Source organism: Harpia harpyja, chromosome 3, assembly GCF_026419915.1.
Source record: "Harpia harpyja isolate bHarHar1 chromosome 3, bHarHar1 primary haplotype, whole genome shotgun sequence".
Lineage (NCBI taxonomy): Eukaryota > Metazoa > Chordata > Aves > Accipitriformes > Accipitridae > Harpia > Harpia harpyja.
In genome coordinates this window covers 40,347,792-40,374,119 of record NC_068942.1, presented here as the reverse complement: position 1 = coordinate 40,374,119, position 26,328 = coordinate 40,347,792, and the positions used below count along the sequence as shown (strand labels likewise).

Here is a 26,328-nt window from a genome sequence, read left to right as displayed (position 1 = left end):
ACAGCCCGTCCGTTGCTGTGTGCCGCAGGTGTCTCGCTGGGGGAGCTCCGTTCCCGCCGCCGTCCCGGGCTGCCGTATGGCCCTCAGCAGCGAGCACTTCGGTGCCATTCTGGGGAGAACGGTTAAAATCACCTTAAAATGTGGCGTCTTCCAGGGGGTGCTGCAGCATGTGAACCCCGACCGGAGCCTCCTCCTGCGGACAGGTCGGGGGGGGGCGGCTGCGGGCAGGGCCGCGCCGCCTCAGCTTGTGAGGGGGAGCGGGAGGGGCGCAGGCCGGCCCAGCGCCGTGAGCCCGGTCGCTGAGGGAAGGGAGCTGGCGAACAGGAGCCTGGCTCGGCGGTGGACGCTTCGTCACCGCTGGCGTGGGAAGGCTGACACGCCGAGCGTGCCCGCGGGTGCTTTCCGGGAGGCAAAACGGGCCCTGGGACGAATAAAACGTAAAGTAGGAGTTAGCAGCACCTGCCTGTGCTCTCAGCTGTGAGACTGTGTAGGTGTAGCAGCCCTGAGTTGTGTCCTACTCGGTGCACGGTCATCTTATGGAAACCCTCTTCTGTAGAGCGAAAGAGCTGTCACTTAAAATAACCCACTGGCTGTTTTGGTTTTTTGGTTTTTTTTTCCTAGTTACTAGTACTGCCCGGTCCTATGGTCTTGCTCTGTTCTGCAGATGATAAGCTTTTACCCCAAACAGTAGAGCTTGATGTATGTCTGTATTTTCTTCCCCTCCCTCATTTCAGTGAAGAACTTAGAAACTGGCAGAAGCGCTCCAGGAGTAAAGATGTTTTTTGGCCATGAAATAGTCAATGGTGAGGCTTTTCTTGCTGCAGTTTGGGGCACAGGGATCATGCCCACTTTTAGTTCAGCATTTTAAATCCCATTTTTTGCTCACTCTGCTGAATTCTTCAGTTGCACATCTTCTAAAATCAGTAGGATTTAGAATTTTGTATAAATCACACAACTTTTGTTCCCCAATTATCTATCAGTGAAATAACAATAATTCCCCACTTTGTGAGGGTCTTGTGACTGTGCTGCATGAAAGCTTATTAGTTAAATAATGAATAAAGTCCAAGAAGACCACTAATGAAAGTAACCACTCCAAAGGTAATCAGTTGAGATAAGCGTGCCCCCTGAAGGCAAGTTACATTCATTTGTGTATGTTCATATACGTGCAAGACTTTCACTAATGCAGTCTGCTGGGAAGTTAAATTGCTTAAAGTTCTAGTTAACTTGGTTTTGCTTTTACTCACACAGGCAAAAGCATCTCTATTAAATGGTCTGTTTATCTGAGCCACTTTCTGTGATTCAGTAGTGATAAGAATATGGGATTATTTAAGAAAAACATTTCTAGTGTATAAAGGTCCTGTGCATTTCTCTTGGCACCTGCTTTGCTTGGGGACAAGGAGCAAAGTGCTGAGGGGGAAATAGCTAGAAGGCAGCTATTTAGACTTATCAAGTGATTAACTGACTCCATTCTACCTTTTTTCCTTATACCTACTTTACTGTATATGTAATAGTCTGTAATTAGTTGTAGTTCAATACTGACTTTTGTTTTGGTGGGATGCTAAGTCGTTAGTCTTGTTTAAATGCTGGAGTTCTGAAATACACCTTATCTAGGCTACCGATGTAAGTTATTTTATATAGATTTGTACATCAGAGTGAATTTAAAATTATTTAAACTATACTTTGAGTTAAATTTCTTTTTTTATATGTATGGCTGTGTCCTATGGTGGTTAGGATTGGTTAGTATCTCCTTTTTTTGGGAGATAACAAGTGTCAAAAAGTTGCTTGTCAGCACTAGAGTATGAATTGTTTGTTTCTATTGCAGTGGAATTGCTGGATGAACCAGATTCAGGGAAGGGAACAGCAATGCTCTCTGAGTACGTTGAAATATTTCCTTCCTTTCACGGTAGAAGGGGTGGGATGCGCTTGCTAAGGGAGCCACCACTTATATTTAGTATAATACTGATGTTCAGACTCAGCTGTGCCAGGTTTGTATTTCTCTGCTCTAAGGGGGTGAACAAGGCAGTGAGTGGAAGACTTTCACTGTGTAAAAGGTTCTTCCAAGCTATTGCTTACAATTTCTCTCTCTTGCTTTTTGCTTTTTCCTTTTTTTTTTTTCTTTTTTTTTCTTCCCACTAGCGTTCCTAGGTAGAAGAATTTGCTTGGTTTGTTTTCTTGTCAGCTTGTGGTTTCAGGGAGGATTTCTATGAGCATTTCTTCTGTGGTGGAACAGTTCCAGGACAATTGCACAGGGAAGGTTAGGTTTATACAGATGCTCTCAAAACATATGTAAATGTGACTTTGGGAAGCTGGTAAAAATATGTTTCAAACTCGTGCAGACCCATGCTCCTAGATGGCTTTGCTTTGAGTCTCATCAGAAGACCACATTTGAATAGTTTATTCTTCCTCTTAAGAGAAGTAGAATGAAGTGCCATCTACCAAATAGTCTGTAAAATATAGTTAAAAAACACATAAAATTGTGATTAGCAGCAGTCGTCTTGCTTGCTGCTGTCTTGTCTTCTTTCTCCCTGTTGAGTAAGCCTATGTTAACACATACTTGAGTATGCTCACCTCGTTAGCAGATTCCTGTGTTAATCCTTTAAATACAATTTTAGATACAAGATTCTTCAGCTACATCTCAAGGCTGATCAGAAAGGGCTTTTTATGTTTTATTCTACTGAGATAGAGATGTACATGATTGGAGCTCTATAATCATAATGGGATGTTTTTATGTCAATATAAGGAAATTTATACTAGTAAGTCATATTTTCCAGTGAAGTATTCTTGACAGACTGTCCTGTCATAGAAATTAAGCATCTTATATGTGACATCTTTCAGTCAGGTGAATGTTTACTAACTCTATTTTTTTTTCTGGTCCTTTTATATGATTTAATAACTTCTGTTTGATTACAGTAAAGTTTCAGTAGGTATAACTGTTTTATGTATTGGCGAACTTGTAAAATCACCCTCCAGTTACAGACTAATGGATCAAATATTATTGATTCAGTGTAAAGACTTACCATGCAATTTAAATATCTGTTCTTGGGCTCAGGTCAGGTACTTCATTCTTTGTACTTTGAGCTCTTTCTTCCCTTGAAACTGTTGCTGACCTTTGCAGTAAACATGTGTTCAGGTTCTGCTTTCACCTTTCACTTTCAGAATAAATGTGAAATTTTATCTGAAATAAAGGTCCTTTTGTGCAAAATAAGCTTACTGTTGGGTAGCTTCAAGATCTTCTTTAAGAACCATGCACATTGGATTAGGAAGTTGCTTCACATGCAGCAGTTCATTGTCTGGACACAGGTAGATGGCATTGGATGAAATAATTTTCTTTATTAAAATGTCTGTGCTGGTGGAATGTGTAATGTTTTGACTTCTGTGCTATGTACGGTTGCCTTGCTTGTGCAGGTGCACTTCAGCTGTTGAAGGGAACAAACAAGCGGACACAGGACCAGCGGATTGTGGCCCGTGGACTTCTTGCATTTCCCAAGAGAGCCAGCTCAGAGCCTCAAATAGCTTAAAATACTCCCTCTCAGGTAATGTGGATATTAGTCAAGCAATGTAGTTAGTTTGTCTTTGTCAGACAACATCTTTCCCAGAGGCTGTGATCTCTTGATTTGCCTGTATCAAAACAGGATGTGTTCTGAAGGAACAATGGTCACAGAAAGATAGGTACAGAGCACATTATCTGCAGATATGCTCTTTGCCTGCAGATATGTTAACAGTATCAGAAAGAAACTCATCTGCTTTCCAGAATGTTTATCCTGTAGCTCTCATCAACTGTAAAAGTGGCTGAGCAGCACAACTGATCTTTTGGAGAAACTGAAGTGCTTCAGCCAGTGAGCATTCCTCTCTGGTCATTGTTTTAATCTTATAGTTGTTCCTGAAATGTATGTGGCTTGATAGATAACTCAAAGGTCAATAAGACTGTTGCTCTTTGGTTCTGTGCTGCCTATCACATGCTTGCATTGATTTGGTTGTGCAGTTCCTGCTCTATACACATATACAGGTACAGATCCAAAATGTGATCAGCTCGTTCTGTTCTCGTAGAGCCGTGACAAGAGTGCAAGACCTGTATAGGCTAAAGGAAGGTTAGCTGCGTTTACCTACTTAGTGGGGAAGAAAATGAGCAAGGCTTGATATGATCTGGGAGACCCTTTAAAAATTTGTTCTTATGGTCTTTCAATTGACTGTTATTTTAGAGTTTACAGGATTGTCCTTGTGTTGTCATGGATGCGTATTATTAACATTTGCATCTTACCTAAAGAGAAGGGAGAATCTTTAAGAGAACCCTTCTGTACCTGTTCATTGGATGTTGTTAAGCAGGTGTTAAAAAATATTAAAATCTGGCTTAAATTCTCTTTGCTCCTTTGATCACTCAGTTGTCCGTGTTCTGTGGTGTCACTGTCTGTTAGTTTTGTCACAATCTTTTTCCTTCCCTGGACAAGCCTGGGCATTAGGGTGCTTTTTTTGTTTGTTTGTTTCCTTTATGCATCATAGTGACAAAAAGTAATGCTGCAACTCACTTTTAAACAGCCAGTTTTTCTGTCAAAAAACAGAATTTTGGGTCATGCTCTAAACTGTACACATCTGAATCAGTCAGTTCAGTAATCTGCTTGGGTATGTTCAGGAAGTAGAGGGGGAAGAACCGAACAGCTAAACCAGAAAAGTAGAGTGATTACAACAACGTTATACAAAATGTATACCTTGTGCAAAGTTGTGCTGGTTTTGGCTGGGATAGAGTTAATTTTCTTCACAGTAGCTGCTCTGGGGCAATGTTTTGGATTTATGCTGAAAACAGGGTAGGTGACACAGGGATGCTTTCATTACTGCTGAGCAGTGCTTACACAGAGCCAAGGCCTTTTCTGCTTCTCACCCCACCCCACCAGCGAGCAGGCTGGGGGGGCACAAGAAGTTGGGAGGGGACACAGCTGGGACAGCTGACCCCAACTGACCAAAGGGATATTCCAGACCATATGACGTCATGCTCAGCATATAAAGCTGGGGAAAGAAGAAGGAAGGCAGGGGGATGTTTGGAGTGATGGTGTTTTGTCTTCCCAAATAACCGTTAGGTGTGATGGAGCCCTGATTTCCTGGAGATGGCTGAACACCTGCCTGCCGACAGGAAGTACTGAATGAATTCCTTGTTTTGCTTTGCTTGTGTGTGCATAAAGCTTTTGCTTTACCTATTAAACTGCTTTTATCTCAGCCCACGAGTTTTCTCACTTTTACCCTTCTGATTCTCTCCCCATCCCACTGTGAGGGAAGTGAGTGAGCGGCTGTGTGGTGCTTAGTTGCCAGCTGGAGTTAAACCATGACAAAAGTTCATTCAAGTAGAGGAAGCATCTAATGATTTTTTTTTCTGTCTTTCTTTTAGAGGAGAAGGAAGAAGAGAATGTGGAGTACACAGTTGTTGATTCTTTTCAGCAGAAATTTGGCCCAGCAGTAAGTACTAATGAAAGCTCTTATGCAGTGTATGTGACTTCTAAGCCTGTTCATTCTAATTGTCGGTAGATCCATTAAGTGGCAGGATTTTGAGCACTGCTTCGTGACGTCTTATACTGGAAATCACTTTTGCAGACTGCAGTGAAATTTGAGTGATAGGTAGTAACTGGCTTCTTTAAGTCAAGTAGAAATGGTATCTCTGGTGGCATCAAAGTATATTTAAAGTGTGCATATATGCAGGGAGAGAGTGCAATGTATGTGAGTTTGTAGTGGGTGGATGTGAATCTGCATCAGTGTGTGTTGGTTGCTGTTTTCAGACTCTGTATCACCAGTATCTGAGGTGAAAGGCTAGTATCACTATTTAGTGAATAATTGTTTTGTTTAGGAAGGGAACAACATGAGGATTTGTTGGCATTTGGAGAGGGAATTGATTGTGTTGTTTTGTAGGTGTTTGGAACTCCAGACATGCCTGGACCTTATTCTCTTAAATCATGTGTAATAACATAAGCAGACTTGATAGAAAGGCTTTGTTTCAGAACTTGCAGCCAATGGTAGATTTATTATTAAATTTAATAGCATTTTTTACATCCTGAATTAGACCAGCAATACTGTAGGTTCTCCGTGCCATTTTGTCTTGCAGTAACACCTGTTGGGATTTGGGCTCTTATTATGGTAAATCTATTGCACATACAGAGGAAAAAACTCTTCCCCCACAGGAAGAGATTTCCCCTGCTTACAGAGGAATCCTAACTGTTGCTTGAAAAAGAAGCTGTCTTTTTTATTTCTGTTTATGCCTTCTACTCTTGTGTTACATGTGCACTACAGGTTGCTTTATCTTAATTGTCTGAAAACTTTTTGTGTCTTTGAGAGTAACAGGTTTTTCTTTTATACCTTAGAAAATGAGTTCTCCTTTTCATCTGAAAGGAACACCTTGTTTATGTGATCTTAAAGAAGTTCCTACAACCTACTTAGGAGAATTTCTTGGGAGGAGATCAGGGGAGTCTATATTCTTTAGTTATCCATAATCTCTGCTAAACCTATCATTGGGGTTTCTAGTTGTGGAATTTCCAGCTGTCTATCTGTGACTGGACTGATACTGTGTCGGTTTCTCTTGGATCACTATATATCTGAGATTCATTGTGGTTTTGATCTGTATTTATCTTTTTAAATATGGATCATGACCAGAAAAATCACGGTTTTACTATTTGTCCTTCTGCCTATCATTCTCTGGCACTATTTATTTTAACCCTATTTTTTTTTCATTAGGTGCTGCACCTAAAACAGCAGTGTGTTGTCAGTGTAGCAGGAGACGGTGTTAATTTGTGTCGTCACAGAAAACTCTCATGGCTTGAGGTAAGAGGCAGCTATTTCCCAAAATGTGCCACTAAACAGAGGCATAACTGAGAAACATTTGGGGATTAGCCTGTGTTTAAGACTTACTCACATAACTGTTTTGGTAAGGGCTATGATATTCTTCAAGACAGATCAGGTATTTCATAAAAGACCTGTTACAGAAGGAATTATGTCATTATAAGGCAACATAATAATTACTAAACTTGTATGTAATTTATACATTTGTATCTAACAATGTAACATATTTGGCTTGCCATCTTTATATACTTGTATACAAATAGAGGTACTGCACTAGTACAGCTGTTACTTATTGAAAAACTGCAAGACCTAATCACAATGACAATATAATTGAAGGAGTAAAATCCATCTAAAGATGATACAGTGTCTTAATTAGCTGTCATAGTATCAGCATCTGAAAAGGAAGGGACAGAAAGGAGAATAGCTTAATATGTTAGCATAAAATCGTCTTAGTTTATTTTTAAATAGATTTAAAAGTGAGTGTGTTTATCCAAAGCAAAAACTTGTGTGGGAGTTCATGCTTCAAACTTAACTCGTTTATGCAGAAGTAAGTGTCCACAAAATGTTTGCTTTGGTATGGCTAAATTGCTTTCAAATAACAGCTTTTGTTAAACCATTATGAATTTGAACACAAGCAAAACCTAAATTTCATATCCTGTTTGAAATGCTAGGATGGAAAATGATGTCCTTTATTTCTTTGGTAGTGGTCTTTGACAATGAAAGGAATGTCATGGGCACAAGAATTTTGTTGGAAGTGGTTCTTTAAAAATGTCACTATAATAGGTGTAGGAATTTATTTTAAGTACTGTGCATAGGGTTTGCTCTTGCTATGTCTCAAAATGCTGTATTTAACTGTGTGTAGTAGACTACTGGGTCGTTCTTTCTAATTATTGTGAGAGTCTCTGAGCATCTCTGGAAAAAACAAGACTTGTTTATGAATTTGCGTTAAGAAAACTAAATCTGCTGTGCCCAACATAAGCCTGTACATAGGAGTTTATGGCTTGTGGGTAACAGTGCATTCTCTCCTACTTTCAAATCCTTTGTTCTTCTGTCCCTCACTCATTTTCACTGCAACTGAATTTGTTGTAGATAGCAACAAAGAGCCATATTTTTCTATTTGATATCTTCCTTCTGGGACCTCAGGCTTTCAAAAATGGATTACAAATGGTGCTGGAAGATAAAAACATCTTGAAGGTAAGGGTACAGGGTGTGTGAGGACATTTGTGGTCGCAGAGGTCATATACATATATAATGATCTATCTGCACCAAAAAAGTTGCAGTTGGACACATATTTGTCTGACAGCTCTTTCTTGCTTCAGGTCATGCATGACTGCCGCTGGATCTCAGACTGCCTGCTTCACCAGTACGGTGTCCTTCTCTTCAATGTCTTTGATACACAGGTACCCTTCAGATGTTCTGGTTGGGAACAAATGTTTCAACAAGAGAAACTTCAGCCTTGTTCAGGGCATTCTCTAAGAGAAGGTTTAACATTACTAGAATGTGACAGCTGTTGAACCATGTAAATGTAGTGGGTTTGTTCTAGCTAAAAAGAACCAGCAGACAAGGCTGATAGTGTTATTTAGAGTCTTGTGTAGACCTATTTTAGAAGGTAGTTAATTTCTAATATTAGCAGCAAGTTTAATGTGTTTTTTTAAAGATGTATTAACTGATCTCGATTAAACTTGGTGCAACCTGAGGCCACTGTGACTTAAACAGGAGCTAGGCTGGCTTGTGCTTTGTGTTCTTTGTTATACTTTCTGCCCCTTTCACAAGTGTAGAAACAGATTCACGCTACAGGTATCTTGCACTGGGAAGCACCTGCTAATAAAAGCCGTGGTGGAAGTGAGAGAACAGGCCAGGTTACCACAAAAATCTGTTTTAGCTGGTGCTGGCCCTGGTAGTTGTGGTAGTTAATCTTGTGTGACTAACAGGAGAATTAGAGCCTTTTGAGAGAGAAGAAAATAACATAATGGCTATGATCTTTCATAATGGGCATGGATATGTTACGCATAGTTATGTGTGACTTGTCCTTGCCTATATACTGACTTTTCATGTTATAGATATGACTGCCTATAGTAACTCTTCAAAGCCCTAATCTGGTCTATGTAGTAAGCTGTATACAGCAGAGGTTTCTCTCGGTCCCTTTCTGATCTTAGTTTGGCCTTTTGTCCCTAAAGATTATGTCATTCCATTACAGGTCAAATATCAGTCAGTGTTAAGTCTTGACTGCATGAAAAAGGTCGGGATGAAAATTCCCACCAGTGCTCCCAACTGTACTGTCTAGAACATGTAACCAATACAGTGGAAATAACTAATGAGAACTATCCACCGTAAGGTCTGAGGTACATGGAGTTGCACTCATTGTTCTGTTGTCTTGGTATGAGGTGACATGCATGCTTTTCTTGCACTGATAGATCTCTAGGCTTAGATTCAATTACTCTGATTCGTTGGCCTGAATCCTACTTCTAATGTAAGCAAGCTAGTGAAGTAGTCTGGTTTTGGCTACCCTGTAGGGTACCTGATATTGTGGAATTAAGCTGTCTTGTCTTCTACTGTGTACTGCTGGAGCAAATAACTGGGAGGTACCTCTGAGCAAACTCTCATAGATGCTTTTTGTGAAGCACTTCTTAGAGACGGCTTCCCAGCATTGCTACAATTGGAACAGGCTGTGTGCACAAGTGAGACTCTGCTTAAAAAATACAGCAATGGAATGAAGAACTCTTGTTTAGATAGGATCCCACCTGCATAATTTGAAAAGTGTTATTTATCCCCGGTTTTGGCCAGTTGCTGCAACTGTTTATTCCTTGCAATAACTAACTTAATACGATTAACACAACATGTAGAGGATTGCAGTGAAAGGTTTCTGATTTTCAATGTCTTCCCCATTGATGTTCTTATAGTACTTAAGCATCACCTGTTGAAGTATTTCAGTGATAATGTTTGTGGAAGTCTGATACTGCTATTTCACATTTGACTGCCTTGGTGAGGTCAGGAGGGTGTCCCTGTTGGGCTATAGCAGCCTAAAAAGCTGCATAGTGAGCAGGCAACTGACTGTTGTCAGTGCTTACATCCCTAGCATGGCCTTCTGGGACACTTATATGCTGCATCATGAGGCCAGAGCATTCTCACACTCTGAAATCCCTGCCTATTGTAAAATGTTATTGGTTGTGTATCTGTGTACTACCAAAAGAAATAATACAATTCTTCCTAGAGGTGTGTGCTGAAAGAATAAAGAAAATTTGACAGCTTGAGACTTTCCATAAGACAGAGGTCCACGGAAGTTTTAATTGTAAAATGTACAAGTGAAGAAGTCACGGTTGCTGTCTGGTTCCACAGATCAATGCACATAAGCTACTCTTTAGGATGCTGTAGTTTTTCTGCCCTTGAATCCAAGCCATTAGCATGCAATGACTTTGGACAAAGATTTTTCACAGTGAAAGTTAAAACATTGTTTTCATTGTGGGCAAGTTTATTCTATAACCTTGTTCATTCAGATTAGACTTTTTATGAATGTTGATCACAAAGATGCTTTCATTTTTGTTTAAATATTTAAGTCTTTTCTCTCCTTGTTTGGAAAGCATTGAATTTTTTTTACTAGAAACTCTCTCTCTAACCATCTAGAAGAATGGAATATATTTCCATAGATTTGAACATCATCTTTGTTTTGACTTTGAGTAAAAGTAACTGATTGCTTGAGAAGGTCTTTCCTGAGGTTCCTCTTCATCTGCATTTGGCCACTGAGAGTGAAAAGCCAGAGAAAGCTTTAGTGGTCAGAAGTACAATACAAAAGACTGTTGAGTAATAAGTGATGGAAACCTCCTTGTCACCTGGTGATTTGTGCTTATAATCCAGTGAAGGTCAGCTTTACCTGGATCTTCTCCATTTTCTTCTCTTCAGTGAACTCATCAGTTTGAATTGTTGCAGTTCCTTTCTCTAGGTATGTTTCCTGCCAGTTTTCAGCTGGTCGTTGTAGACTTCTTCGGACTGTAGCAATGTAGTCATCTTAGCAGAAATATAGGCAGTCCTAGATTCTTTGTCCTACCACAGAGCGTAGGAGGTTGGACATTCCTCTCCTTAGTCCAAGATGGCTTGTTCTACTTGTGGTGCTCTAATGTTTTGCATTTTCTTCATAATACCTTCATACAATCTTTTATTCCTTGGAAATTCAGTAAATGGATTGGCTTAGCACTTTCTTCTGGTAGGCTTAGCCAATACATGGCTTCTCTCCCAGAGAAGGTAGCAGTTAGCTATTTAGCTGATGCCTTAGAGGCAGCTTTAGTTATTAATAAATGATACCAGCTTGTTTGCCTTTGCTATTGGACAGGAAGAGATTTTTTTTTTTTTCCCCCAAAGACTTTATAGGTAAGTTAGGAATGGGGGTTTGGTCTTGGAATTTAGCCTTACTATAAGAGGCCAGAAGAGGTCAGTTAAAATTCTGCAGTCACTATTGCAGGGGCTGAGCTGGTGCTGCCAAGTACTACGTGGTCTGATCTAGGTAGCACATGGGCAGTATATGGTAGAACAGTTCAAACAGTGGCTTTAGCTGTAACCCTTGCAGTAAAACTGGGCTGGCCTGTAAGCTCATGTTTTTGTTGGTTGGATTGTGGATGCTTGTATTGACTGTTGGCTCAAGGTTTCTTAGGAGAGAGTAGTAACGAGAAAAGGGCTATGAGAGGTCAGTGGGGATTTCAGGGGACCAGAGTGGGAATCTGGGCTTTTGAGTAGCAGAGGAAGTCTGAAGGATAGGTTGTTGTAATGACAGATAGCTCAGTCTCAGATTTTGAGTGTGGATGCAGGCTTTTTATTTTTTCTTCTCCGTTACCCTGGTGAGTGGACTGTCTTCCAGGCTTCCCTTTTCTGTTGTCTTCTCTCTGCACCTGTTGCAATAGTCCCACTCATCTTTGTGTTCTCTGGTTAGGGACAAGACTCAGGGCTGTTCCTGCTCTTACTGCAAAAGGGTGAAAGGGATGAAACCAGGATGAGAAACAAGCAAACACCATGCCATGCAGTTGCTGCTGGAGGCTGTTGTTTGCTTCCCTTCTGGCTCTGTATGCTGTCAAAGACAAGTCTTACTGGTAAAATAAGGTTTTAGGCAAAAGGTTTTTGACAACTTACATATTCTTGCATCATGTTTTCCTTACATTGCATCACTATTTCAGGTTTTAGATAAAAGGTAAAACCGTAAGTATCCTGGGGAAGTAACACTGTATGTTTACTCTCTTCTGATATTGCTCCTAACCACCTGCTGTCTGGAGGCAAGAGTACTGGGCTAGAAGGAGCCTTAGACTAATGCAACATATAACTTATATAAGTCATTATTAAAACTTAATTTAACCTTTTATGTGAGCTAACAGCTTTAAGGAGTCAGATTACTAGCTCTGCAACTGTATGCAGTCAAACCGAGGATTAATTTGTTTGCAGCGTACTTTACTTCTAATATGCATCCCCACTGTCAAACCTCCACATTCTTTATCTTGGGTTAACAAACGCTGGTCACGGCATATTGATCCCTTCCATCACAGGTTGCTGATGCTCTGCAGTTCTCAATGGCAACAGGTGGCTTCTTTCCGCATCGTGTCTGCACGTTACAGGAGTGTTTGATGCAGCACTTGAAGATACCTTCCAAATGGGATGCCATCATGAAGTGCAGGCAGCAGATGGCTTCAGTGAGTGATTCAGTGAGGCACCTTCCAAAGATTCAATTGTGAGCTGTGCTTTGCCCGTCTTGAGATGTTGCTGTCAGTTTTTTTTAAGAGCATGGCACTATACAGTGGTCAAATTGCTGTCGTTAAGGACATTTTGTAACACTGACTTGGGAGACAGATGCAAGCTCTAGTTGGCAGCAGTGCTTATGCTGGTATTTCCTAATAGCTTATTTGAAATTGAGGTTTTGAAGAACCACAAAGCTTGTACAATAGAGGATATATATATAACTCGGGTAAAAAATGTTCCAGATATCTTAATATATTTTACTAATTCTGAAACCTAGTTCCAACCAAACAAGTTCATTAAAATGAATCCTGAGTCAAATAGGGAAAGAGGAAACTTTTATTGCCAGCACTATTAGAATGAAAAAATTACAGTAGTGATTTTTTTCTCACTTGTGCAGTTCAGCGGCATTTGCCAAATCATTATTCTCTATTGTCCTTACTTTTGTTAATCTTTCAGATGGGGACAAGTAAGGGAAAAATTAATGGGCCAGGAGCTCCTAAGATCTGGGGAATGTAAGCTTGATAAATAGAATAGTCTATTTCAGTTGGAAGGGACCTACAATGATCATCTAGTCCAACTGCCTGACCAATTCAGGGCTGACCAAGTTAAAGCATGTTATTAAGGGCATTGTCCAAATTCCCCTTAAAAACTGACAGGCTTGGGGCATTGACCACCTCTCTAGGAAGCCTGTTTCAGTGTTTGACTGCCCTCTCTGTAAAGAAATGCTTCCTAATGTCCAGTCTAAACCTCCCCTGGCGCAGCTCTGAACTGTTCCCACACGTCATATCACTGGATACCAGGGAGAAGAGATCAGCACCTCCCTCTCCACTTCCCCTCCTCAGGAAGCTGTAAAGAGCAATAAGGTTGCCCCTCAGCCTCCTTTTCTCCAAACTAGACAAACCTAAAGTGCTCAGCCGCTCCTCATAGGACATGCCTTCCAGCCCTTTCACCAGCTTTGTTGCCCTCCTCTGGACGCATTCAAGGACCTTCACATCCTTCTTAAGTTGTGGGGCCCAGAACTGCACACAGTACTCAAGGTGAGGCTGCACCAACACTGAATACAGCAGGATAATCCCCTCTTTTGACTGGCTGGTTATGCCGTGTTTGAAGCACCCCAGGATGGGGTCTGCCCTCTGGGCTGCCAGGGCACACTGCTCACTCCTATTGAGCCTGCTGTCAACCAGCACACCCAGATCCCTTTCTGCAGGGCTGCTGTCTAGCCACTCCTCTCCTAATTTATACTTGTGCTCGGTGTTACTCCATCCTAGGTGCAGAATCCAGTGTTTCAACTTGTTAAATTTCATCCCATTAATCATAGCTCAATGGTCCAATCTATCTAGATCCCTCTGTAAGGCTTCTTGTCCCTCAAGAGAGTCAATAGCACCTCCTAGTTTGGCATCATCAGCAAACTTGCTAATGGTGCATTCAACTCTTGCATCCAGAGCGTTGATAAATATATTGAACAGAACTGGCCCTAGAATTGAACCCGAGGAACACCACTGGTGACCGGTCACCAGCCAGGTGTAGTCCCATTCACTACAACACTTTGAGCTCTGCCCTTCAACCAGTTGTTCACCCAGCACACCGTGAACCCGTTCATCCCACACTTGGACCACTTGTCCAGAAAGATGCTGTGAGGGACAGTATCAAAAGCCTTACTAAAATCCAGAAAAACTACACCCACTGCCTTCCCTTCATCCACTAGGCGAGTGATTTTATCATAGAAGGGTATCAAAATAGTTAAACAAATAGTATATAAATATGCTAGTGCCAGTTGTGGCATCATTTTGCTGGGTTTTTAATCACCTGACCTTGCTATTTTTTTTTAGGGGGGGAGACTTCCAAAGAAGCTATTAAATATGGGAACTAGATACCTAATGAGACCTGACTGTATAGGCAGGATTTCTTGACTGGATAGGAACAATCTCTTTCCTGCCAGAGCATTTTTTTCTTCCTTCATACTGGTCTTGTAACTTCCTGAGTAAATCTGAGTGTTTTTTTACTGCCTGTTCATAGACTTAAAGTCTTTCTTGAAAACCTGGATTAAATGTTATTTGATATTGCTATAATAGCTACTCAGTGAAACCTCTAATTTGAATACAGCTTTATTTTTATACAAGTTTTGGAATCCTAATAGTGTCTCTCAAAATTTCAATTTAGAGAATTCTGTATGGTAAATCTAAGCCAAATGACAACATGCCTGCCTTGTTTACCAGACCAAATCCTCCTATTGGTCTGAAGACTAAAAGTGGTAAATGACTGTATAATATGTAGATAGTAAGTATACCAGTGTAAGCCACTCTATAGTGACAGTTTTGCTCAGGATATTGTGGTCATACAGCTTAACTGGGGCTTATTTTCATCTTCTTCTGGTTCCAGTTGTGATGGCTGAAGATGTTACTATCCCCAGCTGCTTCCCCGCCTCCCTTGATGGGAGGGGTTTTTTTCCCTTTAGATCTTTCAGCTCAGCTCTCAGGAATCCAACCTAGTTTCAGAGATGGGTGAGAGAGAACCTAGCGTTAAATGCTGGAATAGGTGTGTGTTGGTTTTTGGTTTGTTTGGGGTTTTTTTGAAGAAGCAATCCCTCCTCCCAAACTCATTCTTCTCTGACATCCACAGGCTTGTACACAGATGGCCTTAGAAGCTGCAAGCATTCAGTAGCACTGAAAATAGAGATCAGCATTGGGAGATAGGTTGTAAACTGCAGAAGAATGTGATGAAAAGCTTTGTTATCATTTTTGCTACTTAAATAACTGTTTTTATTTGCATTGGGATACACAGGAGAATCCTGACATGTGGTTCTTGAGACCTTTTCCAGCTCCTCTGCTTAAAGCACTTGCTCTGAAGGCTATGTACCTTCTGCTGCTCCACTCATCTCTAATGGATAACTTGATGTCTGACCTAACAACTGTAGTATGTGGTTATTTAAATGCTTATCGGACTGGGTCTGGAGATCACCTTGGGAGCACAAAGGTAGGAATATCTTTGCTTGTTTCTGTGGTCAGTGATTTGATCTAGGGCTCTAATGGATAAACTCCGGAGGACTTAGCTATAGCAGCTTCCTTTTCTGCAACTGTACACCCTACTTTATGCCACATACTTTGTTTCCTGTGTGCAGCAGCAGAAGTGATGGTGTCTGCATCTACCTAGCTGCATTTCATGTCAGTCTATTAGCACAAATCCACCTCAAGTTAGTATTGTGGATGATGAGCTGCAGCTGTTAAGGCACGGGCACAGGCACATGTGCCATCTCTTCACTCTCATCTGAGACTGAGAACCTCTGGGCTCGCTAGAGGCTGTGTATGTGCAAGGGCATTAAGAGGGACAGGCAGTTGTGGAGTGTTGGTACCTGGAGCTGCCAGAGCTGCTTTGTTTTGGTAAGAGCATTTAGTCCCTAAATCTTGTTCTATTTTTCCCCTATTCTGTCATCTTTACTGCTATTTTGCATATACTGGCTGTTTCTGAGTAATGTTGTTGCTTGCTGGCCAAAGATTTTTATTTCTGTAAAAGCATCTCTGAGTTCTCTTGTCATCCTAATTTATTCTCACCTGTGTTATCTTAAAAAAAAAAAAAAGTCAAGTAACACTGTTCCTCTTTGGTTACATTTGGTTACATAGAACCAGTAGTATTGCATGCCCAGATACCTTGGAGTGGCTCTTGTATGGTGGACACTTCTGTAATTGCTTGTTAATTTTTAAAGCAGGGGATAGGGGGTGGGGAATGAGATTTTTTGGTTGAGGAGCTTGCCTTCCTGCACTAATGGAAACAAGAGGTCCATGCAAACAAAATAAGCAGTGGTATTGGTGTGGTCTTTTCCTGTCTTCTCAATGTAAGATGTTGCAGGTATTAAATTCAGGTGAAAAATGAATAGTTAGACATCTCCATTCATCACAAAGAGACTGAACTAACATGATTAAATCCTGTTACCCGCCTCATTTTTGCAGTTGTAAATGTCTTGAAATATTTATTAGGAAAAGAGAATGCAGGTCTATCTTAATGGGAGAAGTTGTCTTTTTCTTTGCCCTGGTTTAACAAAGCAATCAAGCACAGACTTGAATCCTTTGGGAATTACTTAAGAGCTCAGAGCAGTAAATCCCATTATTGAGGATTTAGGAGGAGATTAGTTTAGATAACCACAAGAGGTCATAGTTGCTTCACAGATGGAAGAGGTCATATCTGAAAACCTTTTCTTTTTAGAGGAGAGCTGCCAAAAAAAGAAGGTTGTTCATAGTTCATGGAAAAAAATGAGCTTGACATCTGAATTTCCAATGTGAAATGCATGCAAAAGTAGGCATGACACAACGGAAAAGAACAGTCTGTTAAAGTGAAAAGAGTACAAATGCTGTTTTGCGTTGGGCTATTTGTTTGTAGAATTTTTTTTAAAGTGGTACTCAGGTTGCTGAAGCCAATTCTTTTGTAAATCCATTTATTCCATAAGATTAGCAAAGGAATTAATCTGATCCTGAGCATTTCAAATGGCATTTTGAAGATTTATTTAATATCACATCTGATAATCATACTTCCTGCAGTTGCTTTAGAAATCTTGTCCTATGGCTAATAAAAGTAGCCATTTTCACCATCATTTCACTGTTAATCATTTTCTGTTGTTTCTACATCTTGCAAGAAGAAACACAAATGAAAGTTGCTTCTACTTTATTTAAAATCTGCTTGCAATACATATTTAAACTTCAAATACGGAGTTAACGGTTTAGTTAAATCTGGTCTGTTAATTCAGTTTCTTCACTGAGTAAGTAAACAAAGTTAACATTAAGGGAATCGTTTGCAAGTTGATGAGTTCAGCTAAATCTGTTTTAAGGGAAAAAAAAAAAAAAGAAGAAAAAAAAGTTGTCTTAATGCAACTTCTAGGTTTTCTGGCTGAGTCTGTATTAATTCCTGGAATCAAAAAGCCTTTATTCAAATCTGATTCTCAGAATGATGTCAAGATACCTACCCCCCCTCCCCCATTTATTCTAGTGCCTTTTCATAGATACTTAGAAGTAAAGCTTATCCATCATTAAGGTCTGTGTTATGCCATCTGTGCACTTTGTGGAGCTACAGTTGAAACTTACCTGGAAAATGCTTTTATTGGACTATTTTACTTTTTACACTGACCAGTTACAATTTACACTCATGCTCCACCTTGGACTCTTGGTGAACAGCAGTCTGGTACAATGAACTTGGACTTCACCTTGGAGCTGGTCTCCGACAACAGCAACACTGGAGTCCCTATGCTTGATGACTGTGTTCTCCACACATGATCTGGTGCAGTTCCAACACTACTTCAGCAGAAGTAATGATCTCCTTGGATTCTGAAGTAAATACCCATGCCAGGGAAACATTTTGGAAATCTGAAATATGTTACCTACTATGCTCTCTCCATGCTGGAGAACTGGAAGAGAGGCCTCTGTTGCTGAAGCAGGACTGCAGCAAAGCCAAAGACATAAAGATATCTTGCACTAGTTGAGCTTCTAAATTGGAAGGTGGACGTAATTCCTGAGTGAGCAGGAACCATCTGTGGTACATCAAGACTTTACCTGAAAGCTGTGGGAGTGAAAGCCACTAGGCAAGAGAGTTTCCAAGTTACCATGGCCTCTTTGATTTACAGGCACTTGGAGAAGATGATCTGACCTGGAAACTAACTTCCATCACTCCAGGTAAGGAAGCCTCTTCTAGGCCCTTCTCTGTTCTGTTTTAGTTCTTGGATTTTGCTCTCTGAACAGAACCACCAGGTCTTCAGCCTTTTGACAAAGGGAAAGTTAGTTATGTAGAAATGCCTTCTGTTGTGTCTCTGGGCTACAAAGGTGTTTGAGTGTGTCGTACCTGACTAGACCAATGAACAGAGCCATGCTTCCCTGGCCTGCTCTTGTTCCTTCTGATCTTATTGAGTGACATCATGTCACACAGAAGAATGTTGGGGTTTTTTTCCTTCTCCCATTCCCCCAAACTTATGACACTCCCATGTAAACTATACTTGCAAAACAAGTATACAGATACAGACACAGTTTCAATCATGAGACTTCGTTAAAAATTAAATACTGAAGATGAATGGAATACGTAGCCACATTCTTTCCAATCTCCAGCTGTCACACGTTGAATCTCAGCTCCTGGATCAGGGTTTACAACATTGAACTTGAGCTTGGACTAGCATGGGTAGCATCCTCCTAATCTTTCCTGGGTCACTGCCATATCCAGAAGTTCATAATGCCAACAGCTTTTGTGTGTAATAACAGTATCAGGATATACTTAGTGAAAAAAATGCTTTGGCTTTCCAGTCTGAGGTTGCCTGTGAATTGAATAATGCTGAGTAATGACCAATAATGTTGAATAATGACTATTGGGGCAGTTACCTACTCTCTCCTTCTCTTGTCGAATCAGGGGGTTCAGCCTCTGGGAGCAGATCTGGACCAGACCCTGTTTTTTCTCCTCTTGGAAATAGCAGCAAGGAAAAGTGAATATGCATAATCATGGATTAAAAGTCAAGCCTGTTCACTTGCCCTTATGAATCACTGCCTCCACTGAGAGTTGAGGAAAGACAAGTGTGAATAAGACTGATGAATGTAATTGTCACCATCCTTCCTTGGGCTCTGTATGCCCAGTCTCTGCAGTCAGTTTTCCACATGCATCCCTTGTTCCTCAGTGAGAAGTTTCTGCATGCTCTAACAGGCCCCCATTAGTGGCAGAATACAAGAATCACTTTCTGGCTAAATGCACAGCTCCTACGAGGGTCAGATCATCCTTGCAGCCTTCAACGTATTCAGGAGTGCTTGATTTCAGACATGTATAATTGCATGTACCTGTGTCTAATTTTGCCTTGTTTCTTGAACATGCATAACCGATGGGGGTTTTGTTTTGTTCCAGCTTATTTTGACAGAAGCTTGTACTTTCCCTTTACTTAAGACAAGTTTTCGTATATAACGTGATGGGAACAGAGGCCATGGATAAGCAGGTAGAAATGGAGATTAGTGACAGTTTATTGCTGTGAAAGCAATAAACTAGTAAGAGCAGAGCAAGCAGCATATATGTATTTCATGCAAATAGTGCGTTTGAGTCTTTGACTTGGATGTCATAATTCTCATGAACAATTGCAGCAGTCACTGGCGGTAGTCCTGGTTTCACCTGAGGTTTCAGCCATCTTTTCTTCCCCTTGATCTTTCAGATGTTTTGCTGGAAATGGCAAAGAAACAGAGTCCTTATGGTCAGCCAGTGGGCAGCCCTTCCAGCAAGACTTCAGCCTTGCTTCTGGACAGCCAAACACATTCTTTTGTCATTTGATAGTTGTTTCGCCGGTTAACAGAAGATGTACTGAGGAGCTGGCCCATGAGCTGGTATGCCAGGTGGGAGACATGCTGTCAAGGTGGCAGGATGCAACTTCATGGATTAGAGCTTCCTTCAGGAAAGAGTTGCAGAAAAGATGGGTGTCATGCATCCTAGCAGTTGCTAGGAACAGTAAAGTATTGCCAGTGGTCCACAGCAGCCAAAAATGATAATGCAATACCCTTGTTGATGTAGTACTGGGAGAAGAGAATGAAGAAGAAAATGGAGAAAAAAGAAAAAAAAAAAAAAAGGAAATAAAAGGAAAGGCATCTCATTGATCCTGACAGTTCGGGAAATGTATGTTGACACTCTCTGTGGTTTCTTGTGTCATCACCTGCAAGTAGTAGTTGAGTCTTCTCAAGTACTCCCTTAGGAGGGAGTGGACACTCCCTCTTAAGCAACTGACTTTTTACACACAAACCAGACGCAAAACAGTAACCTCTGATCCCCAGTGCTTCATTATCAAAACCCTCAACTTCCCTTTTCAGCATCTTCTCAAACTGATAAACTTCCTTACCGCTGAGGGGGAGAACTCAATGCAAACTTCCCACCCTGAAGGTCTCTGCAGTTTCCTGCTTTTTCAGCAATAACTGTCTACCAGGAGTAATTGTTCTTCTTGTGGATGCAGACATCAAGTAAAATGGGTTTCTATGCCTGCTCTGTCACTAGAAAAGAGCTAGTAAAGGAGCTCTATGTGCTAAATTTCTAACTCTCCTTGGAGATTCATATAGTGTGTTGTTAGGTACTTGGAAATGCAGCTGCATTCTGATGTTTAGGACTTAAAATTCAAAGAAGCAAATGCAGCCTGGGAATCCATCACTGTAAAGAAGCAAATGTCCTCCTAGAAGTGCAGTGTTTTCTTGTTTAAGTGGTGACAGTTCACAAGGAGAGCTCTGGTACCATAGGGGAGTTGCACATCCCTGTGCAGCAGACTTGATTTCCCGATTCACTTAAGGTAAAGCTCCAGTAGGTAGGGTGCAGTGCAGTATATAATACCAGATAACACATTCGTGACACGTGATGGCAGAAACTCTGTTCTCTGTCTAAATGTAATTGCATGCCTGAACCAGAAGTTTTCCTAATTGGCAGGTGAGTTGGGACTGCACACAATGCATATTAATCTTTATGAACATACAGCCTGAATTTTCATGCAACTTAGCTTTAAATGGTTTAAGGGGTGGATTACCTGTCACTGTAGGATACTGTAGCTGTTAGGAAGCTGGATGTACATTCTTCTGGTTAAACAGAACTGAAGGTGGGGTGTTTCAAGTAAGTGCTTGCTCTGCTTTTTTTCTTTAATCCTGTCTGAATTATTTAGCCTTCCTCTGGATCTGTGCAAACTTCTAGACGTAGGTTTGTGATGCATGGCTTCCCTTTACAAATGCTCTGGTAACTCTTTTCCAGTGCATCACATCTGTATATCCACTCATTCTGTTCTTAGTGTTTCTACCAGTATGCTCACACAGACATCTGACTTGCCAGCATGTTGCCTCCTGTATCTTTCCTGGAACCTGTAAACATTTACCATCTTCCAATCCCTGGGTATCAAGGCAGGTTTTAAGCAAGATACTATAGTTGCTAGTTCAGCTTTTTCATTTTCCGCTGTTCAGGAATTTGGGGTGAAATCCACCTTGCTGTTTGTATTTCAAGTATTGGTATTAAGTATTTATGGGACAACCAGAAACAGATTCTGGGTACATAATGAATGTTTTTGATATGGGAATCTCCACTTTTTTTCATTCTAAATGTAGAAGAGAAAAAAAAGTGGGTTTTACCATGCTGCTTCTATATTCTGATCATCACTTAGCCCTGCAGCATGGTTGACATTTTGTGCTCCTCTGATGTTTACAGAAATTTTTTTAATAGTTCTGTTATATTTTTGTTAAATATTAATAAAATTATTCTGGCCTGCCCTTCGTTTTTTGTGTAACTTCATCCTTACTATTTTCTTCACTTAGATGTGGCTTTGCTTTCCTGAAGGATGCTTACTTCATTGTCTCCATTCCCCTAACCTGTAGTCCTGCCAATTTCCTTTCACTCTTTCTGTGATCTTTTGCTGTTAGGTAATGTTTACTCTATACTGCTTGTATGTTGTCTTGAAGTTGTCTCCACGCTACCTGCTAGGACTGAATTTGCTTGTCTGCCTCTTACTACTTTTTATCAAGCTTCCTTATTTGTGCAATTCCCCTTTCTACAGCTGAACGCAACCATGGATTTTTTTGTTGTTCCTAGAAAGATGGTGAGCATTGCAGTCCTTGTTAAGAAGCAGATCCTTAAATGTAGTATTTTCAACAACGTCCCATGCAGTTCTCAGGACCAAATCAAGGAGTGTATCTCCTTTCCCATACTTCCTAAGCAGCTGTTTCATTGATTTGTTAACTATGTTGGCTTTTTCTACATAAGGTTTTTCTTTACCCATAGGATAGAATACCATGGTTTTAAATGAAAAGCTGGGAAAGCTACCTTTGCAGCAGCTCCTACAAGCAAACATGAACTGGTTATGCCTCTCTGGGGGGTTTACAACAACTTCATAGTGCAAAAGGTTTCTCAGGAGACATCTAAAACCTGTATGTGAAGTATTACATCTTGAAGATCTTCATAATAAAGGAGTAAACGATAAATGCAAGTCTAATATTTTTCCCTTTGGGTTCCCTTTAAAAGAAAGAGCATGGGGGGACTTTTTTCTGCTGAAGTATTGTTTGTGTAAGCAGGTAGTCGATACATTCCACAGAACTAATGAGACACGATTGTTCTGTTCCATTGGCTAATTACAGAGGGAGCTCTTACCTGGTACTAACAAAAGTAGAGCATGCATATGCATATGTATTGATCTGATTTCTTTTCTGTTTCTTTTCTTTTTTCCTTATCAGCCCATTTGCATGGAGCTGCCAGAGGAGCTACGTGAGCTGGCAGACATCCAGAAGCTACGAAGGGAGAAAGCAATAAAAGACTACAGAATGAATGAGGATGGTCTTTTGATCAGACCAGCCTTGGAATTAAAAGAGAGAAACGATCCACAGAAGGATGGAAACTACAGAGATGATGGGGATCGCTTTCCCACAAATAAAGCTGTGTCTCAAATTACATCCTTCTACAATCAGGATGTACTTTGTCAAGAAAAGCCTGAAAATCAAAATGAAGTGGTAAATCTGTGGAAGAACCTTAAACTGACCTCAAGCTGGCTGCACGAATCTAATTTCTGATACAGGTGACTTGATGAGCTTAGACTGGGTATTTGAAGACATCCAAATGAAAAAAGGGGCTATTCCCCATGCAGAAGTGTCAAACAAAAGCTCCTTTCTTTACAATGACAGGTAAACCCATTGCTGAATGGAAAGAATGATGGGCTTTCTTTTGAAGGAAATTCCTTCTTTGTCTGACTGTTCTTCTCAAGGTCTATTTTTGAGATCCATTTTTTTTCAAGAGCTATTTTTGATTTCAAAACAGTGACATTTGTTTTTCTTGTGTTGTTACCAGACCAGTGTCTTAAACTGTATTGGTTCTTTTGTTACCTGTTGCAGGTATGTAAAACTCTCATTCAATCCAGATATGTAAACAGGGGAGCTTATAAGATGCCTTTTCATTGAGATTACAAAGGGTTTGCTTGGAAAAATTTAAAAACCTTTTGGCCAACCCATGTGGGCTTGGTTTATATACAGATAAGTCTCTTGGCATAGCTACACAACAGTCTTTCATAGGAGAGTGAAAAAGATCACACCCTAATGAATCGCTATGCTGGCAAAAACAGCAGAGGTGTACAGATAAAAAGAACTTTTCTGCCAAGTCAGAGTTATTTTAGGCTGAGAAAAGAAGCTTCCTGCTGGAAGTTGCACGCCACCGTTGTTTGTCAGCACTGCTGTTTCAAACTCATGTAGATAAGGCTGTAACACTAATGTGGTGTGCATATAGACAAGTGTGTATAAAGGGGAGGAAAAAACAGTTAAATTAGTTTAAAAGATATATAGCATTCTTCCCCCCCCCAAGCAAAATAAGATATAAAGGCAAAACCAGTTTATTTCCAATATACTTGCTTTGGCTGGTGTTCACTAAAAGTAAAGCCCCTCCAACTGATAGTACTACTCTACCACATGACAAAATTAATGTAGGACATGCCTGAGTCCTGGAACATTTTTTTGGCCTATGGCTATATTTGTCTTGCAAGCACAGGACTGTTGAAAATTCTTTGCTTTTGAAATACATAAAAAATATTGCATGTTTTGCCATTCAGATGCTTCAGACAGGGTGGGGAGCACCTTAAGCATAAGGAAGGTTTTGTTCTCAGGGTTGTGGCTATGAGTATCAGTGAACGCTGATGGAACAACATGAAATAGGGAAGAATGGAAGAGGTAACAGTCACTGTCCCAACCAGACTGCAGCCTAAGAACAATCTGGGCATTGGGCTGCGAATGTGTTAAGAGTAATGATGTCAGGTTGCAAGGGACATGATGTCTGCATGTGAGTACATACCTGTTTGAGCCATTTTTCTTTGGATGTAAATTGGTGTGACTAGATGCTTACGATGCATCCGTGTGCATTTCTTTTAAATATCGTTAGGGGAAATGTGTTTTGGTGTGTGTTTGTTTTTTTTCTCTCCACGAAGAGTACTAGACCAGCAGTATTTAAATAGGTCTCTTCTTTGAAACTATAGATAGGACTTGCTCACTTCTGGGAATGGCAGAAAAATCAGCAGAAAAACTTCCAAGGCTTGCTCTTTGTCAGTACATTTTGTACTTTTTTTTTTTTAAACCCTTAACAGTATTCTGTAATGAAACTGAATAGTTCCTTTGTCTCAGTTCACTTTAGAAAAATAAAGCGGGCTTGAAACAAGTTTGTCTTACAGCTTTTTATTTGGAAATTGAGTCCGTGTTTCATTTGGTCTGCTAGGAGATGCTGGCAGTGGACTGGGCCCCTCTCCAGCACTGGAGCTCACATCATTCATCCGGAGCAAGATTCTTCCAAGCAGTGATGCGTTATCACACATCAGTGAGGTACGGTGTGGAACATGCAGGCTCTTCTGAGCCAGAGATGGCTCAAGAGCACTTACATTATATTTCCACAACTGAAATCATCTGGGTCCATCCAGTCCTATTAGGAGAGGGAGAGAAAATGATGTTATGTCAGGTAACGGAAGGAGGCGGGGAAGAGGAGGTAGGATGTGAAGCCTTCAAGTCTGGGACGTAGAAGAGTGGTCGAGTGTCTCTGTGCAGGATACAAACTAATTGCTAAAGGCACCCTTCTCATTAAGAGGCTGAGCTGCATTCTCAGCCTCTTGTGAGAAGTAAATCTCTGGCTGGAACTGTACTGTAATGGAGTGAGGATTTTCAGACGGGGACTTGACAGCGTAACTGCATCCATGCCACTACGTTGCTTTAAGTCGCAAAACCTTCCTGGGTAAGCATGGCTGCAGCTTTCCTCTGTTCTCTTTTGGGAACAGCATAAAGAAAAGAAACAGATTGGAATGGAGTCATCAGTCATTGATGCGCAAGATTGAAAATGACAATTTTCTTAAAGGAGAAAAAAGATAATTTTTTTTTTCTTTAAATGATCCGCATCATGCTGCTGGGTGCTAGCACTCTGGTTTTCTAAGCTTGGTAGTGACAAAATCATGTAAATTTCTTAAAACGACGTTAAGTGCTGGTTGTAGTTAGGGATGTAAGTACTGTAACTAGTCGGGGCAACTCTGTAGTGAAGTTCTACCGGGGCGGTAGCAACAGTCTTATTTTTATTTCCTAGTCATTGTGGTACCTACTGCGTGCTAGGATGACACAGAGCTTAGTCATGAAGTACAAATCTCCAGGCAGTAAGTGATCTGGATTAATCACTCATTTAAGGATTTACTGTAAATGCACAACTTAACGGGTTTTGGGAGACGGCTGTGCTCAACAGCCGTGTCGACACTGCGACGTGTCCTCGCAGTTAACTTCCAGGCCCGTTTTGCCCTCGGCTCCTGCGATGCGATTCTTCACGCGCGACGAAAGGAACGCGGTAAAAAAAAAAAAAGCCCGTCGCTCCACCACTTCCCCCCTTTTCGCCCGCCTTGCTGTTAAGCGTGACGGTGCCCCGCTTCCAGCTCCCCGCGGGGGCGGCCGGCCCGCGCACAGGCCGCCTTCTGCCTGCTTTGGAGGGAGGGGAAGGCTCGCTGCCCGCCCCCCCCCGGGAGGCACAGAGGGGCCCGGCCGGCCCGCGGCCCCGCGGTGGCGGAGGACTCGGGGGGGGTCTGTGAGAGCAGCCCCGGGCCGAGCGCCCCGCCGCCCTTCCGGCGGTTCAAGGGCGAGAGGGCGTCACTTCCGCCACGCCTCCGCCTCCCCGCGCCGGCATCGCGAGAGCCCACCCCGCCTCACGCGAGACTCGCCGGCTTAGCCGGCCGCCTCGGCCGAGTCCCTTCGGCAATTTCCGTCACCGCCAGACTCTACCAATCGGCCGTGGGAACGCATCGATGGGAGCGGGCGCCCCGCGGGCCGCGCGTGGGGACGGCGCCCGCGGCGCGGG

General features: G+C 41.4%; 1 protein-coding gene across 6 annotated transcripts; it reads left to right on the top strand.

The window, feature by feature from the left end:
* Positions 1-11: 11 nt before the first annotated feature.
* EXD1 (exonuclease 3'-5' domain containing 1) lies at positions 12-24,666 on the top strand. Of its 6 annotated transcripts, XR_008234426.1 has the most exons (12): positions 25-203; positions 735-803; positions 1,823-1,874; positions 3,406-3,533; positions 5,375-5,442; positions 6,709-6,795; positions 7,903-8,007; positions 8,133-8,213; positions 12,336-12,491; positions 15,307-15,498; positions 17,685-18,179; positions 22,710-22,942. XR_008234426.1 is itself a non-coding variant. In XM_052782119.1 (11 exons), the coding sequence occupies exons 1-11, from the start codon at positions 77-79 to the stop codon at positions 23,040-23,042; spliced, it is 1,398 nt and encodes a 465-aa protein (XP_052638079.1). In that variant the 5' UTR covers positions 12-76; the 3' UTR covers positions 23,043-24,666. The 6 variants fall into 6 exon arrangements, 5 of the variants coding, with proteins under 5 accessions (XP_052638079.1, XP_052638082.1, XP_052638083.1 ...); XM_052782119.1 differs by lacking the exon at positions 17,685-18,179 and having other exon boundaries at positions 12-203; positions 22,710-24,666; XM_052782122.1 differs by lacking the exon at positions 17,685-18,179 and having other exon boundaries at positions 29-203; positions 7,957-8,007; positions 22,710-24,666.
* Positions 24,667-26,328: the final 1,662 nt, after the last annotated feature.

Bases quoted from the DNA above. Each gene is read 5' to 3' on its own strand.
- EXD1 (XM_052782119.1), top strand. From the start codon at position 77: ATGGCCCTCAGCAGCGAGCACTTCGGTGCCATTCTGGGGAGAACGGTT. The intron at 204-734 runs GTCGGGGGGGGG...CCCTCATTTCAG, and splicing joins GAGCCTCCTCCTGCGGACAG to TGAAGAACTTAGAAACTGGC. The intron at 15,499-22,709 runs GTAGGAATATCT...TTTCCTTATCAG, and splicing joins ATCACCTTGGGAGCACAAAG to CCCATTTGCATGGAGCTGCC.